This window comes from Heterocephalus glaber, unplaced genomic scaffold (genome assembly GCF_053883595.1).
Source record: "Heterocephalus glaber isolate CG9 unplaced genomic scaffold, H.glaber_assembly_v1.0 deba00000281, whole genome shotgun sequence".
Taxonomy (NCBI): domain Eukaryota; kingdom Metazoa; phylum Chordata; class Mammalia; order Rodentia; family Bathyergidae; genus Heterocephalus; species Heterocephalus glaber.
Genome location: NW_028258139.1, coordinates 4,644,634 through 4,665,141, shown reverse-complemented (window position 1 = coordinate 4,665,141; position 20,508 = coordinate 4,644,634). Strand labels below are relative to the sequence as shown.

General features: G+C 34.0%; 1 protein-coding gene across 12 annotated transcripts in view; it reads left to right on the top strand.

Annotated features, from left to right (window-relative positions):
* The window catches only part of Sntg1 (syntrophin gamma 1), an 835,631-nt gene that overhangs the window by 790,205 nt on the left and 24,918 nt on the right, over nucleotides 1-20,508 (top strand). For all 12 annotated transcript variants that reach the window (XM_021248956.2, XM_087185779.1, XM_087185795.1 and 9 more), the window contains one exon: nucleotides 17,719-17,829. In XM_021248956.2, coding sequence (XP_021104615.1) covers nucleotides 17,719-17,829 — 111 coding nt within the window. The remainder of the gene's footprint in view (nucleotides 1-17,718; nucleotides 17,830-20,508) is intronic.

Below are 20,508 nucleotides of genomic sequence, written 5' to 3'. Positions count from 1 at the left end.
CATCAGGTTGTTTAACTGAGCTCGCTCTGTTTTCCTAATATGAGTGTTCACTGCTATGAATTTCCCTCCTAAGACTGCTTTCATTGTGTCCCATAGATTCTGATATGTTGTACTGGCATTGTCATTTAATTGTAGAAACTGGTTGATTTCTTCCTTAGTTTCCTCTGGGATCCATTCATAAGTGTGTTGTTCAATTTCCACGTGTTTATGAAATTTTTTGAGTTTCTTTTGCTATTGATCTCCAATATCATCACACTATGGTCTGACAATATACAAGGGATAACTTCAATACCTTTGCACTTACTTAAACATGTTCTATGAGTGAGTATATGGTCTATTTTGGAGAATAAACCATGTGCAGCTGAAAAAAAGGTGTATTCTGATTTGGTGGAGTGGAACACTCTGTAAATATCTGTTACATTCATTTGTTCAAGAGTTTGATTGAGTTCTAGTATTTTGTTCATTTTTTGTCTAGTTGACCTATCGATTTGTGACCGAGGCATGTTGACATCACCTACTACAATTGTATTTGTGCTTATTTCATTTTTCATGCCCATTACTATTTGTTTTATATAGTTCGGCACACTAGCCTTTGGTGCATATATGTTTATGATTGTCATCTCTTCCTCTTGGGTTGTTCCCTTTACAAGGATGTAGTGTCCTTCTTTGTCTTTCAGGCTATGAGTTTCTTTTTTAATTAAATGTGTTTCTTGTATGCAGCATATTGTTGGATCTTGCTTCTTAACCCATTCTGCCAGTCTATTTCTTTTGAAGGGTGAATTGAGACCATTAACATTGATGGTCATAACTCATACATATTGACTTATCCTTGTAATGACTTTTTCTTTTTGTTGGATTCTCCCCCTTTGCATTTAATTTCTTGTGTTACCTAATGGATTCATTCTGCTGGGCTTCCTGGGGTTGTGATCTTCATTGTCTTTTCTTATGATATTTTAAAAAATTCTTTGGAGTGCAGGTTTGATATTCATGAAGTTCCTCAGGTGCTCTTTGTCATGAAAGTATCTTATCCCTCTATCAATTTTGAAAGACAGTTTTGCAGAGTACATAAACCTGGGTTGGTGGTTGCCTTCTCTTTGGGCTTGAAATATATCACTCCAAGCTCTTCTTGCCTTGAGGATATGTGCTGAGAAGTCTGCTGTGATTCTGATGGACTTTCCTTTGTGTGTGATTTGTTTCTTTTCTCTAACTACTTGTAGAATTTTGTTCTTCTGTTGAGTTTCTGGAATCTTAACTATTATAAGCCTATGTGTATATGTTTTTTTATCATGGCTAGTTGAAGTCCTGTATGTCTCACTTATGTATATATCAAATTCTTTTCCCCTACTTGGGAAGTTTTTTGGCATTACTTCTGTGAACAGACTTTTATGTCACCCTCACTCTCTTCTCTTTCTTCATTGACTCTGATCAGTATCATGTTATTCTTTTTTGCATTGTATAGCAGCTGCTGGATTAATTTCTCATTGTCCCTTACTATTTTTGAGAAATGTTTCTTTTCCTGGTCACTAATTGCAATCCTATCTTCTATATCTGAAATTCTATTCTCACCCTTGCTCATTCTGCTGGGTAAACTTTCAATGGGGTTGTTAATTTCCTGGAAATCTGTTTGCATCTGTTTTATGGATTCCATCATGTTCCTCAGGTCCTCTATTTTTTTTTTATCTATGATCTCTAGATTTATTAATCATGTCTTTCACTATGGGCATAATCTCTGTTGTTATCTCTGTTGTTATCTTAGAAATTATTTCTAATTTTATTTTTTCCCAGATCCTCTTTCATTGCCAGTTCAGGGAGTTCAGGTAGTTGAGTATCAGATTGTTCCATGTTGTTTCCCTTTGAGGTTGCCTTAGATGATCTGAAAGTCTGGTTTTGAGAGTTATTTATGTGTCTTCTCATTTCAAGAGATGCAGCCATCTGTGCCTTTGTTGAGGCAACTTTTTGGTCACCCAGTGGTCTTCAATTCCCAGCAAGCCACTGAGAGCTCTTTCTCTACTGCTCACCAGTGTACCAATGCCTTGCTTCAGAGTGGTGGCCTTCTGGGTCCCTGAGCTGACCTGTTGTGTGCGTGGGCTTCTGGCTGGTGCCTGTGCACACTTGGAATGGTATCTAGGCATGCCTCTGGCTGGAGCCTGCCCCCCTATGTGGCAGTTGTCTGGGAAGTTCTTGGCTGGGAGCTGTACACCCTAGACCCTGATGTCTTAGCAGGCTTCTGGCTAGGGTCTCCATGCACTTACCAATGATATGGCGGGCCTCTGGCTGATGCTTGTGCACCTGTGCAGCTCTTTTCTTTGCTGCCCTTTTCTTGGGCTTGTGTGCCCGGGCCCTTTGGGTCAGGGTGGGGCCCTGGCTGGGATCTACCTACAGCTGGTCAGCTGTGGTCCACACTGCTGCTTGCTGTGATCTGTGCACACTTACTGATAGTATGGGTCATGCCTCAAAAAAGCTTTTTTATTTGATGTGATCCCATCCATTGATTCTCAGTGTTATTTCTTGTGCCACCAGGCTTCTGTTCAGAAAGTCCTTGCCTATGCCTATATCTTCAGGAATTTTTGCCAATTTTATCTTCCAGCAGATAAAGTGTTTCTGTTCGATTGTTTAGATCTTTGATCCATTTGATTGAATTTTAATAGATAGTGTGAGATATGCATCTAGGTTCAATCTTCAGCATGTGGATAGCTAGTTTTCCAAGTATAATTTGTTACAAAGACTATCTTCCTTCTAGTGTAAGGATTTGCCCCTTTGTCAAAGATAAGGTTGTTGCATTTGCTTGGAGTTGTTTCTGTATCCTCTGTTCTATTACATTGAGCCACAGGTATGTTTTATGCCAATGCCATGCAGTTTTTAGTACTGTAGCTTTGTAATATCCAGATAGAGAATTTTAGTAAGGCTTTTAGAAGGCACTAAGACAGTGATATTTGAAACGGACTTTTAGAGTGAGAATAAAACATTCATCACATAAATTAGAGGAAGAATTTCCCCAGTAGAAAGTATAAGACATTCTTGAGAGAGAGAAAGAAAGAGAGGATAGAGGGAAAGCAGAGAATATATAAAGATAATTCTGATTGATTTATATAAAATTAATTCATATGTAAGGCTTTATTCTATGTATTATTTGTATGTAACATTTGCTTTGCGCTTTAAACAGTCCCAAATATATTTATCATGCTTGATGTTAAAAACAAAACAAGGTACTGGCTTTGAAATATATCACAGATATATTGGGAATAATTACAAACAGAGGTACCAAATGAAATATACTGTGTGTTGATGATCATTGATGATAACTTAAGGAATATCAGATATGTATTTTGGAAATGGAAACAGGTAGAGAATATATTCAAACATTTTCCCCTCATCTGAATCTCTGCACTTCTTTCTAGAGGAATATTAGATTTACTGTGGGTAATAAGTATATTTTGATTCAATTTACTGTCTCAAATGTGACAGTGAATAATTATTACCTAACAACTTGGTCTGCTAATTTTACTTTGACACATGAACAAGAAAACTAGAAATTAAAAATAACCCAATTTAATTTGAATGGAGTCTTTTGATTTAAATAAAAAGTTTTTATGAAGGATGAGTTATGAATACATCTTCTCTAAATATATCAAAAACAACTTCTTTAAGGCAGTGTTTTTCCTTTTAAAGTAGGAACCAATATATCAAGCATAAAAATTTGAGCCTTTGAATTTTATGAAATCAGTGGTATCATTTCATGCTGCATAGGTGAATATAAAAGAACATTTTGTGGATTTATACACTCATCATCCACTTGTTGAAATGTTAAAATTCATTAGTTAATGTTTCATTAAATACTCATCTTCATTTTTAACTTATTCCAACAATCTAATGTAAAAAAGTTTGAAAAGTACTAAATTATAAAATAATTTTATATTTTAATCACACAATATGTATCAAAACTTCTATCATGATTATTCAGATTACCATCTATAAACCCTAAGATTGTGCTCACTTCGGCAGCACATATGCTATAAACCCTAAGATGCCCATTTATCATCTGACTGCTGCACATATTTAATGTGTATGACATCTCCCCCCTCTGCAAGTTTGGCTGATGCTAGGCGACAGGTTATAGCAAGCAAGTTGGCCACCTGGCTCAGTGACACTAAAGAGTTTCCTACTTCACTTCCACTCCCATAAACTTGCAGAAGCAAGTTGTCTATAGCAATTGCTATCCAAGCGCCCTGAGTTTTATCAGCAAGTACCCTGCATATTCTATTTCTGTCCGCTAGAAAAATGTTCTTGTATGACATAAAGTAAAAACAGAGCCTCAGGCATGATGATGCTTAATTTCACAAATGCACGTTTCCTACTTTTACTTCATTAACATGACTGTAGGATTCATAAAGCTGGCTATTCCTTTAGACTTGAAACAGAAATGAACTACTTATTCTCTTTCTTCTCCATGTAAAACACAATAACACATCTTTACATTGTGTCTTCCTTCAAGGTACAGTTTACATTTGAAGATTTAACTCCCTAACCCCTCGCTAACATGTTGCTAGCCAGAAACTCCATGGTGTGCTGAAACACTACCTTAAAGTGCTTTTACTAAAATCATCAATGACATTATCATTAATAATTGCTTAAAAATAATAAATAAAAACATTTTACTCTAATTCTATGATACTAAGTGCTATGGAGGAGTTAATAAATGCACGTCATCCAGCCTACAGTTTATTTTCAAAAGGGCTTCCTCAAAGAGGTATGATTTTGGTGGAGCTGAAAATTAAAATTTCCTGTTAACCAGCCAAAGTGGAAGGAACTCTTAGGTGACATTGTCAGGCAGAATGGACAGACAACAGCATGAAAGCAGAGGGAAAAGGCATTGTGATTGTGTGTAACAGATTAGTGGTTTGGCTATAGCATAGTATGTCGGAAGGACACTGTCAAAAGACAAGGTTACATATTTAAGCACAAGCTCCATTTTCAAGGATCTTTGTTTTAGCAAGATTGTTTAGAAAGAGAACAGAGAGGACTTGTGTTACAGGATGTGACTGTGAAGAATAGGGGAAAGAAAAGTAATTTCAAGTCACAATGAACATCCAAGAAGCAATTGGTGTCTAAACTATAGCAGTGGTATGCAAAGATAATGATGACATTAGACATTTATAAGATGTGTGGAAACTAGAATTAATAGATTAGAGGCAGTGGATCTGATGGAAAACTTGACTATTATTTCTGGGTTTAATGCTTAGAAGATGGAGTAAAAGAGATATCGACAATGCTTAACATGGATTGAAGAAGAGGGTGGCCGAGAGATAGGATAAAAAATTTCCCTCAATACATTAATTAAAACACATGTCTAGGACATAAAATCTGTCTTAGATTGGGTTATTTAAAAAATAAAATAAAATAAAACTTCTTTGGAGACAGACTTCAGTAGATCCACTCCTAGCAGCTTCGGAACAGAGCAGCTCTGAAAAGATTTGAGTGGCGAGACATGACATCCATCATAATGTATCTCCAGCATCATAATGCCCTACTTGTGTCTAACTTGACAACTGAGCTAATCTGTCAGCCCTGAGAGCTGATCCTGTGACCAAAGATGGTGATTTTGTCTACTTTTTATTAAATCTGGTATTAGCAGAATAAAATGGCATTGAGTGGAGTTATTGAAGGTCACATAAGTCTCTGTGTTCTTTATAAATTTTGTCAATTATCCCTTACATACAATAACTCCTTTCATTGTCTGCTAGTCTCTTGGAACAAGTGCATAGAATGACCAGCAACCACTGAGACTTTCAAATCTCTATGGGTCTAGTTTAGAGTTGAGGGTACAGGATGCTCAAATTCCCCATGTATATAACAGAGAGTGATGGTCAGTGCGACCAGTCTTAAAACAATCTCTTCATCCCCTGACCCAAGTGGCCTACCCACTAGGGACACACAACTTTATTCTAGCTAGAGATTCACATACGTACCACATGCTAAGAATGGTATCTTCTAAAAATATTCTTCTCAGATGATCCATTAGCTACAGTTTTTGAGACCACTGCATTATTCTGTCCTGATCAAAACTTTTGGGTGATGTCTTACTGAATAAACCACCAGATCCTCTGGCTGTAATCCTACTCCAGAACTTCCGTTGTTGTAAAATGTGTTCATTGATGTGACTTATGTTATGAGAACTTCTGGAAACACCATATAAGTCCTAAAACATTGAGGCCTTATGATGAGGAAAAGCAATCTGTAACCACAGTGTGTTGTCTATGTCTAAATGAATTGTTGGTTCTCCATGGTGACACAGATCCACTGTCTTCAGTCCACCACCAAATAGCTGCTGAGTTTTAACACAGAAATTTGGAGCTATCCTGGATGCTTATTAGTGGTTCTGTGGGTGAATCTATCTTTGTCAGTAGGGCCATGTTGTTGGCTTCCCATTTGTCCATTTGTCCTTTCTGCCAATTACAGACTGGATGATATAAAACTGCTGGAGTATTACATGGACTTGTTCAGTGGTTTCCTTGGAATCCCTGTCCCTAATCTTGCAACATCATTTCCTTACAGATCCCTATCAACTCAATTCTTTCCCCTCTCTCTGTGAGTCTGTGTATATTGTTATGTCAGATCCCTTGTTTTTGCACAAAGTGAATACCTAGATACACTTGGCATAGGTGGTACAGTTGAGGAGTATTTTCTCCTCAATGCTTTCTTTTGGGATCATCTAATAAAGGAATTGTGGTCAAGAAACACTCAGTATTTAGCTTGTACCAACATGGTGAGCCTATTCCTCTAAACAAACTTTTAGCCTTTTTTGTTGCCATGAAAGATTTTCCTTCTTTGTCATACTTGCAGGATTATGAAGTGGTTCAGGTCCAAGAATGTTGGGGAGATGGGGTCTGTGTGCCAGCATAGACAGCTGCCCACGCCCTCTGGCTCTATTCAGATGTAATTCCAGGTGAACTTATTATACCTTGCAACTTTTTTTTTACATGGACCTACTACCATGACTTAGAACTTTTGGGGCAGATGGAGCCCAGGTATGATGGTGGCTCTGTGCAAATATGAACTGCTGTCTCCATCAGGGTCTCTTATCATTCCAGTGTACGCGTATGGCACGGTGTACAGACTTCCTGGTGATGTCACTGCTTAACTCCAGAACCCAGCTGTCTCTCTTCTGAGATTTTCCTATGAGAATTTAACATAAATCTCATACCAGGCCTTTCTCCCAAGCAGACATTTCTGAGCATCGTAGAGTCTGACAGATTGTACTTAGTACAACTAAACCACTGCCTACTCCACTGACTACCAGGGATGAGGTCTCTGTTGTCAGCCAGCTCTCAAGCAGTCATTCTTTGAGGTACGACTTTGTCTGTGTATTGGATTAGATTGCAAATGTCTTAGATTCCATTCCATGGGGAAAGATCTGAGGTAGAGAAAGGTGTTTGTTGGATACTGCTCTCAGGAGGTACAACTGTACAGAAGAAGGAAGCAGAGTAGAGAAGAGGAATAAGCTAACACCCAGATGATGAACCTCAGAGTCCATCAAGAACAACTCAGGACCTTGAGTTTCGTTTCCCTAAAGAATTATGACTGCAAGACAGGGCCAGAGCTTTGTATTTCTGTATCAGACAGGATTTCAGCACTGGAAAACTGCTCCCTGTGGCTAAGAAATTGATCAGCCACAGAGGCAGGTCATCAACAGCGGATGTTCCCAGCAGCGGAGAGGTGGATGTGCTGGCCCCGATCCATAGGGAGCATTGAACAGGTTCTGATGCTGGCACATGTTTGGATTATTAAAAGTGGGAGCCACAGAGTTAATAGAAAACTAGAAGGAAAGTGCAATCCATAATGCAATACAATTACAGTTTAGCAAAGGTACAATTCCTCCTCCTCTTCTTCTTCCCCAACCTTCTTCCTTTTTTAAAGAGAAGAAGTGATCTGAATTGATAAAGGTAAAAATACATTTGGACAAGTAGGAGGACAGTGGAAAGACGGTGAAAAGACAGTGGAAAGACACACAGCTGTCTGCCATGTCTGGTGACGGGAGAGGGCTGCCTCACACACACAGAAGGGCAGAGTTGGACAGAGGCATTAAAGAGCATCATAAAGAAGATTGCCATGTAAAAGGTTTTGAGAGAAACAAATATATTAATGAATTTACATGTCTCTTAAAAAGGTCTAAACACTCAGTCAAAAATTTCACCTGTTCTCACTATTTCTGTTCCACTTTTCCATTTCTCCCTCTCTTTATTCTTAGGGGCACTATATACCCAAAGCTTTATATGTTTAATGAATTACCTTAAAGATCAAACAAAATTTTAGTTTTGAAGCGAAATCAAAGAATATTGTATAAAGAACTATTGCAATTTCCATCATTAAAATTTGTGGTAGGCAATATTTATCTTTACAAATTCTTATGGGTACAACTATGAACTATATTAGAATGAAAAATACAGACTAATTCATACATTTTTCTAAGTTTTATCATGGCATTATGCAAAGTCACTTTTTCCAATACAGTGCATCTCAGGAAGGACTTATTATATCTTCTACATTTTTTTGCTAGTTAAAGAACTTTAAATCTTCCCAGCATGGTGGTGCAAACCTATAGTTCCAGTAGCCTTGGAGGCTGAGGCAGGAGGATCAAACGTTTGAGCCCAGCTTGGGCAACTTGGTGACTTAGCAAGACTCTGTCGCAAAATAAAACATAAACAAAGGCTGGCTGTGTGGTTCAGTGTGAAAGTCCTGGGTTCAGTCTTTGATATGGCCAGAAAATTTTTAATTTGACAGATAAATCATATGCATTTGTCCATGTGCAACATTACCTCACAGATAGTACTACATGGTGGTTCACTTTCTACTAAGATTGGCAAGCTTTTGAGGCAGGAAATACCTAGGCTGACCTTCTTCACCAGTACCTTGTCTCCACGTACATCAGAGTCAACTGAATAACCACAACCCCACTCTCCACTCCCACCTGAGAGTTCACCCCGCACTATCTCATCTCAGTCCATGTCTGAGTCAGCTGCCAACAATCTGCAATTGTGCTCACCCAAAGCACTATAAGTTGCATCTTACAAAACCATACCAGTGCCCGCTCATCTTTTTTATCATTATTATTCCAAATATAATTGCTATAATATTTATTTATCAGAAACTTAATGACAATATGCTTGTGTAAAATATGTCACTGCCAAAAGTGTTTTTATGCCATTTTCAGACCTTTATAACTTTCATTGACAATAATTCTGACATAAATTACTCTAAATTAGCCTTTCTGAAATTCTTTGAATGTTGCCTTGAGTCTTACAGTTTTTCGTAGTTTGCTGTGTTATCTCTTAGCTGAGAAATCCTTCTGTGGATCTTTATATTCATTAACTACTTTCCTCATCTTTGGTAGACTCCTACTCACAACCAAGAGTTTATATTCCATACTTTGAAAAGGTTCCAACATCCTTCATGTGGTTCTAATGCACATTTGTGTAGTCAGAAGAGCTGTATTATATGTTATTGGAAATAATGAACACATAAAATCTGTTCACTCTTAGAAATTCCTGTAGTTGAAAGTCAATTCCTGTTTTATACTATTATGATTACATATTAAATATCATTTTAAACTTATACCTGTATTCTGAGGATTTTAAAACCTTTAATTTTAGAGCTACACTAAGCTGGAAATAGATTCATATCCAAAACTATGCAGGTTAATATCAAGGCCTGTGATATATATGGTGATGTATTTTGACAGACATTTTTCCTTCATTTTTTTTTTGCAAGCATTGTTGTTTTACCAGTTATCTCATCTAATTTTATGTCCTGTGTTCACCCTGGGCATAATATTACCATTCTGACCCTTACCTACAGTTTTGTTTTCTGTAGTTTCAGTCACCACAGTTAACTGCAGCTCAAAAATATATGGAAAACCTCAGAAATATTCTTCATACTGTTCTAAGTTGAGGAGCTTAAGGAAACGTCCTACCATTTCATCCCATCCCTCCTGGAACATGAATCATCCCTCTGTCCATCAGACTGACACTGTGCATGCTGCCAGCTCATTGGTTATTCACCAACCTTCTTAGTTATGTATCAGAGTGACTGTACAGTAGCAGTGCTTGTATGTAGAGTCCAGGATGTTCATGGTTCCAGGCATCCACTGGGCGTTTGGTAACATATGCTGCACAAATAAGGGACACTACCACAGTGACATTTTGTTAGCACTTACATGATGGTCATGAGCATTACTTTACTGGAAAATGTTTTGGAATTTCATCTTTTGATATTTATTAATAATGTATTTAACACACTCTTTTAATCTTCATGTATTGTATTTTCCTGAAGAAAATTTCTGTAAAAACAATTTCTTGATCAAATTATATTAAAAATTTTAACCCTTAAAATAAATTTTTAATACTACTAAATTTTAATACCACTAAAATTTCACACTATTCCTAACAATATTATGTTAATATCTGTTTTAAAATAAGCTTATTAGCCCTAGTTAATATAATTTCTAGTAATCTTTACTAATTTAATGATTGGGTAAAACTGAGTATATTAATAAAATATTTTTGATTTTTTTAGGGTATAGAACATATTCTTATTTATTTACTAATAAGAAGTACTGTTTTCCTCTTTTTTCTCTCCACATAATTGGAATGATTTCTCTCCACATAATTTTTCTAATTTAGTTGGCATTTATGATGTTCCTTTCATTTTAACATATTTCCTGCTACCTGCCACTAAGAATATTTCTTTTCTTTTTAGTTACAGTTAACATATATTACTTTAACACAAATGGATCTGTAATATCTTATTACTACTATGCTTAGAACTCCATCTCCTTTCAAAAATTACTAAATAATTACTTATACACTTGCTAATAATTTTACTGTACTTTGGTTTATTTTCACTCTTTGAAACATTGGAATGTAGTAAGTTATGAGAGAATTTAACTGTTCTCCTTTTTACTCAGAAAATTAATTGTTCCTGATAATTGTATTGACAAAAGTGATATGTAATAACACATTTAAAGGAAACATTTAAGGCAATTTGAAATGATTAGATCTTTTTTGTCAATGAATTGCATACTTTCATATACTTTCATGTAAGTAAGGAACAAAGATAAGGGATGAATTTAAACAGATTAACACCTCCAGGATAGTGATAGTTTATTTTTCTCGCTAGCTAACAAAATAGAATCTATTACAAAAATATCTGTTGAATGCATAGATAAAATGAGTGATAGTCTGTACAAATTCATTATGCTTCAAGATAATTATATTATTTGATAATTTTCTCATTCTTATTTTAGGACATTTATATTTTTTCCATTGTTATTATTTTTGAAATTTAACCATTTTAATTAATATTTGCTTTGAATGGATTCTGGGAATTTCTAGAACCATTTTTGCAATGACTAATTATGTTAATGTATATTTTATAATGTTTAGTTAAAACATTCTTAAGTTTGCAAGTCGCCATTATTAATTAATTCATATTGTTCTGCAACCATCACCACAATCTTTTGAAAAGATAAAATTTGTACCCATAAAGCAAAAACTTTCTTTTCTTCTAGTCCAATATATTGCATTAAAATTATGTTATGCCCACAGGGGATTAATGCTAATACTAAAAACACAGATTATTTGAAAGAGAAATTATGAGAAAAGATATTCCATGCAAATAGTACCAAAAAGTGAGCTAGGTGCCTAAACTAACATCAAAGAAAGGAGTCTCTTTGTTATAAGAGACAGAAGACATTATATGTTAATTAAAGGAAAAATTCTACAATGAGGTAAAGAGTAATAACCATAATATAAATGAACCAAACATCAGAGCCTCAAAAGCATATGAAACAAACATTGACAGATTGGAACAAGAAATACTTTTACAATAATAGCTGGAAAATTGTCTACACCCACATAAATAATTGAACTTTAAAAAAGACAAAAAACTTGTAAAGACATAGAGACTTGAACAATCCTATTACTTAATCCAAGTGTCAACCAGTTATTTTCTGTATGTGACAAACTGATTCTAATGTGTTTATGGAGAGGCAAAATACCCAGTGTAAAATTAAAGAACAAAAAGAAAGTTGGTGAACTGACTTATTTGACTTCAAGATTTAGTATACTGCTATACAGACGGTTTGAAAGAAAAATGGTGAGAAAAAAATATTTCAGTAGCTAAAAGGGAGATAATTCAGTGTGGTATTTGGTGAAATAAAAATAAGACAAATAGATCAGTGGAACAGATTACAGGGCATAAAAATAGACCCACATAAATAGAGTCAAATTATTTTTGATATAAGACCAAAGGCAAAGCAACTAAGGGTGTATAATCTTTTAAACAAATGATCCTGAAATAAGAAGACACACACATATGGATAAAGAAATCATTTCACAGACCTTACACTCTTCACAAAAAATTAATTTAAGAAGAATCACAAGGATGATATGTAAAGTGAAAAAATATATAACTCCTAGAAAATAACAAAGAAAACCAAATGACTTTGGGTTTAGATATGAACCCAACATCTAAGCCACAATTCATGATAGAAATAATTCATAAACTTGACTTTGGTGTCAAGAGAATGAGAAGAAAATTCACAGATGAGAAAAAATTCTAGCAAAATCATACTGGATAAAGTACTGTAATCCAGAATAAACAAAGGCCACTAAAACTCAAAAATAAGAAAATAGCCTGATTTTTAAAAAATGGGCCAGACTTTAACACCAAAGAAGCTATAGATATGAAAAGTAAGTATGTGACAAGATGCTTCACAGCATGTGTCTGGAGGGAAATGTTAATTAAGACAGTACGGAGAAGCCACTGTGAACTTATTAGAAAGTCTAGAGCCCAAAACACACAAATTCTGAATGCTGTCAAAGACATGGAGCAATAAGAAAATTGATAATATGGAAGACAATTTTGTGGTTTCCTACATAAGTAATCACACATTTACTACACGGTACAACATTAATATTCTTCAGTGTTTACTTAAAGGCATAAAGGTGCCGAATACTTATGTCCTTACAAAAATCTGCATGTGTATGCTTAGAGTGGTTTTATGTATAAGAGCAATTTTACATATACTTGCCAAACTTGGAAGATAGTAGGGCTACGATGAAAATGTTGCAGAATAGAATAAATGTACTCCAGCAATTTCAATAACATAGGTGAAATGAAGGAATTTTTAGAAACATCATCTTACCAGAAGTAAAAAAAAAAACCTTAAGAAGATTGAATCTATAATTATAAATCTAATAAAGAAAAGACTTCCACCATGATTTAACTTTTGAATCCTACCAAACATTTAGAGAATATTAACAATAATAATTCTTAAATATTAACAATAATATTAATAATAAACAAATAATAATTCTTTAAAAACTAGAGGTAAGAACACTTTTTAACTCATTGTGAGAGTCACTCAAAATTAACAGCAAAGCCAGATGAAGACATTACATAAAAAACAAACAATATACCAATATTCCTTATGAATATTAATGAAAAATTCCCCCAAATATTGGAAAATAGTATTCAACAACATACTGAAAGTATTATAAAGATTAGAAGTATTTATTCTCAGAATCCAATAAAGTTTCAACATCTGCAAATCACTTATATTATATACTGCATTGATAGTGAAGATTAATAAATATATAACTTAATAAAAAAATTTCACAAAATGTTTCAGTCTTTCTTAAAAAACAGTATAAATTTGTAATAGAAGGAAATTTCCTCCATGAAATTAAGGTCATATATGTAAAACTCACAGCTAATATCTGACTCAGTGTTGAATGATTTAAAGTTTTTCCTTAAGATCAGGAACATGATGAAGATATCTCCATTTCTGTTTAACATGGCATTGAAAGTTCTAGGCATAGGCAGGCAACATGAAATAAGCAGAGATATTATCTCTGTTTACAGATGATGTCTGATATGTAGACAACCCACAAACACATTCACACACACACACACACACATACACAATTCAAACTAAAAAATAATTTAACAATTTCAAAAAAGTTGTATATAAAATCAGCATACAAATATCAGGTATGTTTCTGTACACTAACAATCATAATCTAGAAAGGAAATTGACAAAGACAGTCTTTTTAAAATAGCATGAACTTCTTTGTCTGAAAAATGTCTGTTCATTTCGGAAGCCTATTTTTGGATTGGGCCTTTAAATTTGGGAGGTCTGATTTTTTTAAGTTCTTTATATATTCTAGATAGTAGACCTTTGTCTGAGGGACTGCTGGTAAAAATGTTTTCCCACATTGTGGGTTGTCTCTTCATGCTGTTGGTGGTTTCTCTTGCTGTACAGAAGCTTTTTAATGAGAAGAGATCCCACTTGTTGATTCTTTGTGGTAGTTCATGTGCGACTGAGGTTTTGTTCATGAAATCCTTTTCTATGCCAATGTCTTCAAGAGTTCCACCTAACTTCTCTTCTAGCTGGTTTAGTGTTTTTGTTTTAATATTTAGATCTTTGATTGATTTCAATTTTAGCTTAGTGCATTGTGAGAGATATAGGTCTAGTTTTAATCTTTGCAAGTTGAAACCCAATTTTTCCAGCACCACTTTTTAAAGAGGCTATTTTTCCCCCAGGGAAGGTGTTTGGCTCCTTTGTCAAAGATAAGGTGGCTGAGTATGTCTAGAGTTGTTTCTCCATCTTCTAATTTGTTCCACTGATCCTTGGATCTGTTTCTTTGCCAGTACCATGCTGTTTTTATCACAGTAGCTTTGTAGTACAGTTTCAAGTTGGGAATTGTGATACCCCCTATCTTGTGTTTGTTGTCTAGAATTTCTTTTGCTATTCTGGGTATCTTAATCAAATTTTAAAAAATAAACTTAATAAATTTAAATGGCACACATCCTGTGTTCATGAATTGCAATAATTAATATTGCTAAGAAGAAAAGAAACCAATGGGCTGGGGATTTGGCTCAGTGGTTCTGCCACTTGCCTTACAAGCACAAGGACCCGAGTTTGATCCCCAGTACCAAAGAAAAAAAGAAAACCACCAAACCAATTTCACACATTCAATGTAATCCCTATTAAAATCCCATTGATGTTTCTGAAGAAATAGAAAAATTCATACTAAAGTTTTTATAATATCTCAAAGGATCCCATATAATCGAAGTAACCTTGAAAAAGATCAAGGTTAGACACAGTAGATTTCTGATTTCAATATTTACTATAGAGCTGTAGTCAAAAATGTTCCAGTAGCATAAAGACAAACAGATCAATAAGATAGAGGAGAGATCACAGAGATAAATCCTTGTGTATATTGTCAAACGACTTTCAACAAAGCCATTCAATAGGAATGAAAAATCTTTTCAACTAATGATACTACTAAAACTTAATGCTCATGTGCAAAGAATGAGGTTGGACCTTTACCTTACTAAAAATCACACAAACACATCAAAGATCTAAATATGAGAATTAAAACTCTAAACATGGAGGGGTGCAGAAAGGAGAGGAAAAAGAGAATTTAAGATGTTTTGTATACAAGTACCAACTACCAACTTCACACAAATAATTTAAACTTATGTATAGCAAATGTACACTAATAAAACATAAATTTAAAAAATTATAAAACTTAAGGAATGTCAAAGGGAAATCTTCGAGATGTTGTCTTTGGTGATGATATTTGGAATGAACCTCAAAGCAAACAACAAGAAAAAAAGTAGGATTGGACTGCATCAAAATTAATAACTCATGAAACTCAGTCTGAATGTTACATGTCCTTGCTTCCTACCAGTAAAATCAGGTATTTTCAAATAGAGACCATTGCTGATGTCTGCTTGGCATAAACCTGAGTGGGTAAGCTGAAAATATTACCATGAGGAAAGTTCATGTGTAACTGTGTGCAACTTTTGGTTGGAGTTAAAAGTTATTCACTCATTTTCATTTGACCTTAAATATATCCTTTGTAAACTCTATTACTCTTATTTTCCTCAGTGCCTGTGTGAGATAATCTTAGAGAACAAGCATTTTAACTGAACATTATTGTTTATTCTGCTGGGTGAGGGGATAGTACTTTCTCATTAGATAATCTATTTAAAGAATTTAAGGCTTTAAGAAATGTGGACTTCAAGGATTTATAATAGTAAAGTTCATTTTCATAATATGTTTAACTGTAATTTACTTTTAATAAGTCAAAGTGAATATGCTCACATGTGCATATTTGCTTATTTATATAGAATTTCTATTGAACATTTTTCTGAAAAAATGTGAGATACATATTTTATTCTTTATTTCTTTACAATTTTATCAGAAAAAATAGCTTAACCAGGACTGCATGAAGAAAAATTTAAATAGATCAGTTATGTTTTTTGATCTATTTAAAAAGCACCAGAAATCATGTTTAATGAAACGTAATTTGTTGAATGCATTTCTTTACATCATACATTAAATAGTCAAAGTTATATTAAGATATTTTTATTGTCTTTTGTTTTGCTCTATATAATTTTTATTAGTAGATATTTGCAGTATGTAATGATTACATCTCTTTTTTTTTTTTTGGTACCAGGGATCGAACTCGGGTCCTTGTGCTTGCACAGCAAGCGGCGAAACCACTGAGCTAAATCCCTGGCCCAATGATTACATTTCTTATGGAGAGTTTTTCCATGTTCACAATACATCTTAATTCTTCTTTCATCCACTTTCCATTCCTCTCCCTTGCTCTTTCCTCCATCTCTTGGTTCTCTTTCCTTAATTTAAAACATGAGCTACTCAAGAGAAATGTAATCATTATGGACTGCAAACATATACCAATAAAAATATTTTTTAAAACAACAGCCAAAAACCCCCAAAGCCACAAGGTGTGTGATTTTATTTGATCCACACAGCATTTTGCCTTTCATGATTTATGTGATTGGCATTTTACACCAAGCACACGTTTGTAGTTCTATGTGCCAAAGAGCAAAGCTCTATATTTGCTCTTAGTCAATAAGGCTTATAACATAGAAAATATAAGAAATCATAGTGTAAAATGTCTACTTATTCCCAATTTAATCTTTTTTGTATCTCCATTTTTCTATTTGAAAAGGCACGAATTTTTATTACTTTGAGCTAAAGAGAATTATATTTGTGACATACTGTATTTTAGAAAGGGACTATTTCAAAGACATAAACTGATATGGAAGGCTCTATAAAATGTTCAATCTAGTTCAATCTCATAAAAGCATCATGTGCATCTTTACAATATGTATATATACATATGCATATATATGCATGTGTCATTTGCAGAGCTGGGACTAACCAAAGTCTCATGAAAGCTAGAAAATCATTACACCACTGGAGGTACACCCCTAGGCCCAAAAGTTATTTATTCAACTGATATATCATCTTGAGAAAGCTACAGATCATTAGTTTGAGCTTCAAGAGAAAGTTCCAGAATTATTGAACAAAAATTTCATCACTTTTACTGATTCAAATCAAAGACACAATTAATTCCCATTGAAATATGATAACAGATTGAAAATTGTTTATTTATATATATTTTGCAATAAAAATTTCATGGGTAAAAAACTATTTCTGGAAATTAGAGAATATATTAAATATTAAAATGTAGCCTTTAATAAATATGTGTCATTTACATTTTAGTACTGAAACATAGTACTACATTTATATAACTAACTTTCACTATTTAAAAGAGAACTCTTGGCTTAAATACAGATGTTAATTGTATTGACTTGCATATGTTTCTCTTTTTTTTTTAGGCTGTACTTTGGAGGTACAAATTTTCTCAGCTTAAAGGTTCTTCAGATGATGGCAAGAGCAAAATCAAATTTTTGTTTCAGAATCCAGATACTAAACAGATTGAAGCAAAGGTAAACACAAGAAATTCATCACATAACACAACTCTGATTACATTAATCCAATTAAGAAGCAAAGGCAGAAGATTAGCAGAACCAAAAGACCAAGAACACACATTCTCTGCTTACTTTGAAATATCCCTTATGGCCAAAAGAATAAATTCACTTTAAGATTTTAATGATAAAATTTCACTGAAAGCCATCACTTAAATTATACACAATTAATTGTATTTCTTCATTTTAATACTTCATGAACTGCATTTGTGTCACAACTAAAATAACATTCTAGAAGCTAAATGGATCACTAGATGGTTTCACATTCTAGATCACTTAAAATACTGAGAAAAATTGACTCCTTTATCATTACTTATTCTTTCCTTAAATACTTAACACATATTACTACACAAAACTATTTTTAGAATCATTTTTTGCATGTAATTCTGTGTCAAAAAATGGATTAAATGAAAGATTTTTATTTTCAATATTTTGTAATATATTAACTATGCTAGTTTTGACTCATCAGAAAGATTCACTATTTTTATTTCAATGAGAACATATTTGTAGATATTCAAAATCTAAATTATTCTAATATATAATTTATAATAATAATGTTTGGATAAGAATAAGTTATGTACATATTATCCCAATGTGGAAGAAAAAATATATAGTGAATAGTAAAATTAAAAATTAATTACATAGATGTGAAAACCCGGTATAATTTTCAAAGATGAATCAAAATTACCATAATTCTGTTGTACCTCTTTACTTACTGAATTCAGGGTGAGAGACTTCATCTGACATTCAAACTCTTCTAGTCCTGGCCCTATGTGATATCCAGACTAAGCCTCTTGTCAGGCCACTCTGCATTCAGGTCAGACACACTCCTTTGAACAAGGTGATCCCTTCTATGCCATTTGCATTCCTCCTTAACTTTTTTCCAAATTGCTCTAGGGATACACATTCTTGTTTTATATTTGTCTTTTCACTTGTCTTTACTGCCTCTTCTTATACAGGAGGTTGTGTAAATTAGGAACTGTTAATTTAATACCCTTATGCTGGTTCCATCCCTACTTCATTTATCTAAATTATTAGTGTTACTATAGCCTTGCCTTGTATTTATATCCCATCAGTTTAGACAGATGCCTTGATAACTTCATCAACTTACTTTGTTGAACTTGCTTCCTAATTTTCAAGTCTACACTCCTAAGATGTCCTCTTCCCTATGCATGTATCTCTCTATGCACCTGTCTTCTCTCTACTTCTCACTCCCTCCACAACCAACTGCCATTAATGGATCAGTTACTTTGTGTCAGCTAGGTATATTGCTATTTAAATTGATTCTTGCTGTTACTATCAAGAAATGCCTCACTACTGCACAAAAATATTTACTTTAGCTCTTGCTAGAACTTTCAATATTTCAAAACACAGCATAAACTTAATACTGGTAAAATTTTATTAATATAAGTTCTGTATATTAATTTTATTGGTACATTTTAGGTATACAGTTTAATGACATTCATCATTGGAAATTTGCACCTTTACATAATCTCTCTTGGTTCTTATTTTTTCCCCATTCCCCTGCCCTCCCTTCAACCCCTCCATCCCTCCCTATTTACAAAGACTTTATTTCCACTTTTTCATTTCCTCATATTAATTCCATTCCCTTCTTTCCTTTCCCCTATCCCTCCCACTTCCCCTTCCCCTTTGCCCCTTTTCTTCCTATTTCATATTATCTATTATACCATCTAGTCCGTATTTACACTTTCAGTTTCTCACACTAGAGAAACTACTTGGTATTTACACATATATGTCCTGTTTATTTTACTTAAGAGTATCACCTCAATATGCATTATTTTAGCTATAAATGTCGCTAATTTCTCATTTTTTTTATGGCTGAGTAGTACTTCATTTTAGAAAAAAACCACATTTTCTTTATCCAGTCTCCAGTTGATGGGCATTTGGGCTGTTTCCAAATTTTAGCTATTACAAACTGTGCTGCTATGAAGACGGGTGCACATATATCACTGCGGTATGAGTCTTTTAATTCTTTGGGGAAGATACTCAACAGGGGAATAGCTGGGTCAAATGGGACTTCCAGTCCTAGTTCTTTGGGGTATCTCCATACTGATTTCCACAGTGGTTGCACCAGTCTACACTCCCACCAGCAGTGGAGCAGGGTTCCTCTTTCCCCACATCCCCACCAGCATTTGTTATTGTTTGATTTCATGATAGCAGCCATTCTTTCTGGGGTGAGGTGGAATCTCAGCATTGCTTTCATTTGCATCTCTTGAATGACCAGTGATGTTGAACATTTTTTAATGTTTATTTGCTATTTGTATTTCTTTGTCTGAGAAATGTAAGTTCTTATTCTTCAGGCTGGTAGGAAAACTTATGCACCAGTTGCTGGCGGCAGTATAGTATTTGATATTTTTTGTTATTACACTTATAACACTTTTTAATGAAGTAATAATCCCCTAGCACTGAAGCAAAAACTAAGTTTAATGAAATGATTACTAACTCTAATATTTATAATTTTCTTTCATGTAGTATAATTATGTATGTAACTCTGTAACTAATTATATTTCCTTTATATTGAATATTACTTATTTTTGCTATTCATCTTTTAAATATTATTTTATAATTTCATTCATTCAGTGCAAATTTTTAAGAAGATAGTATTTGTTTGAGTGTGAT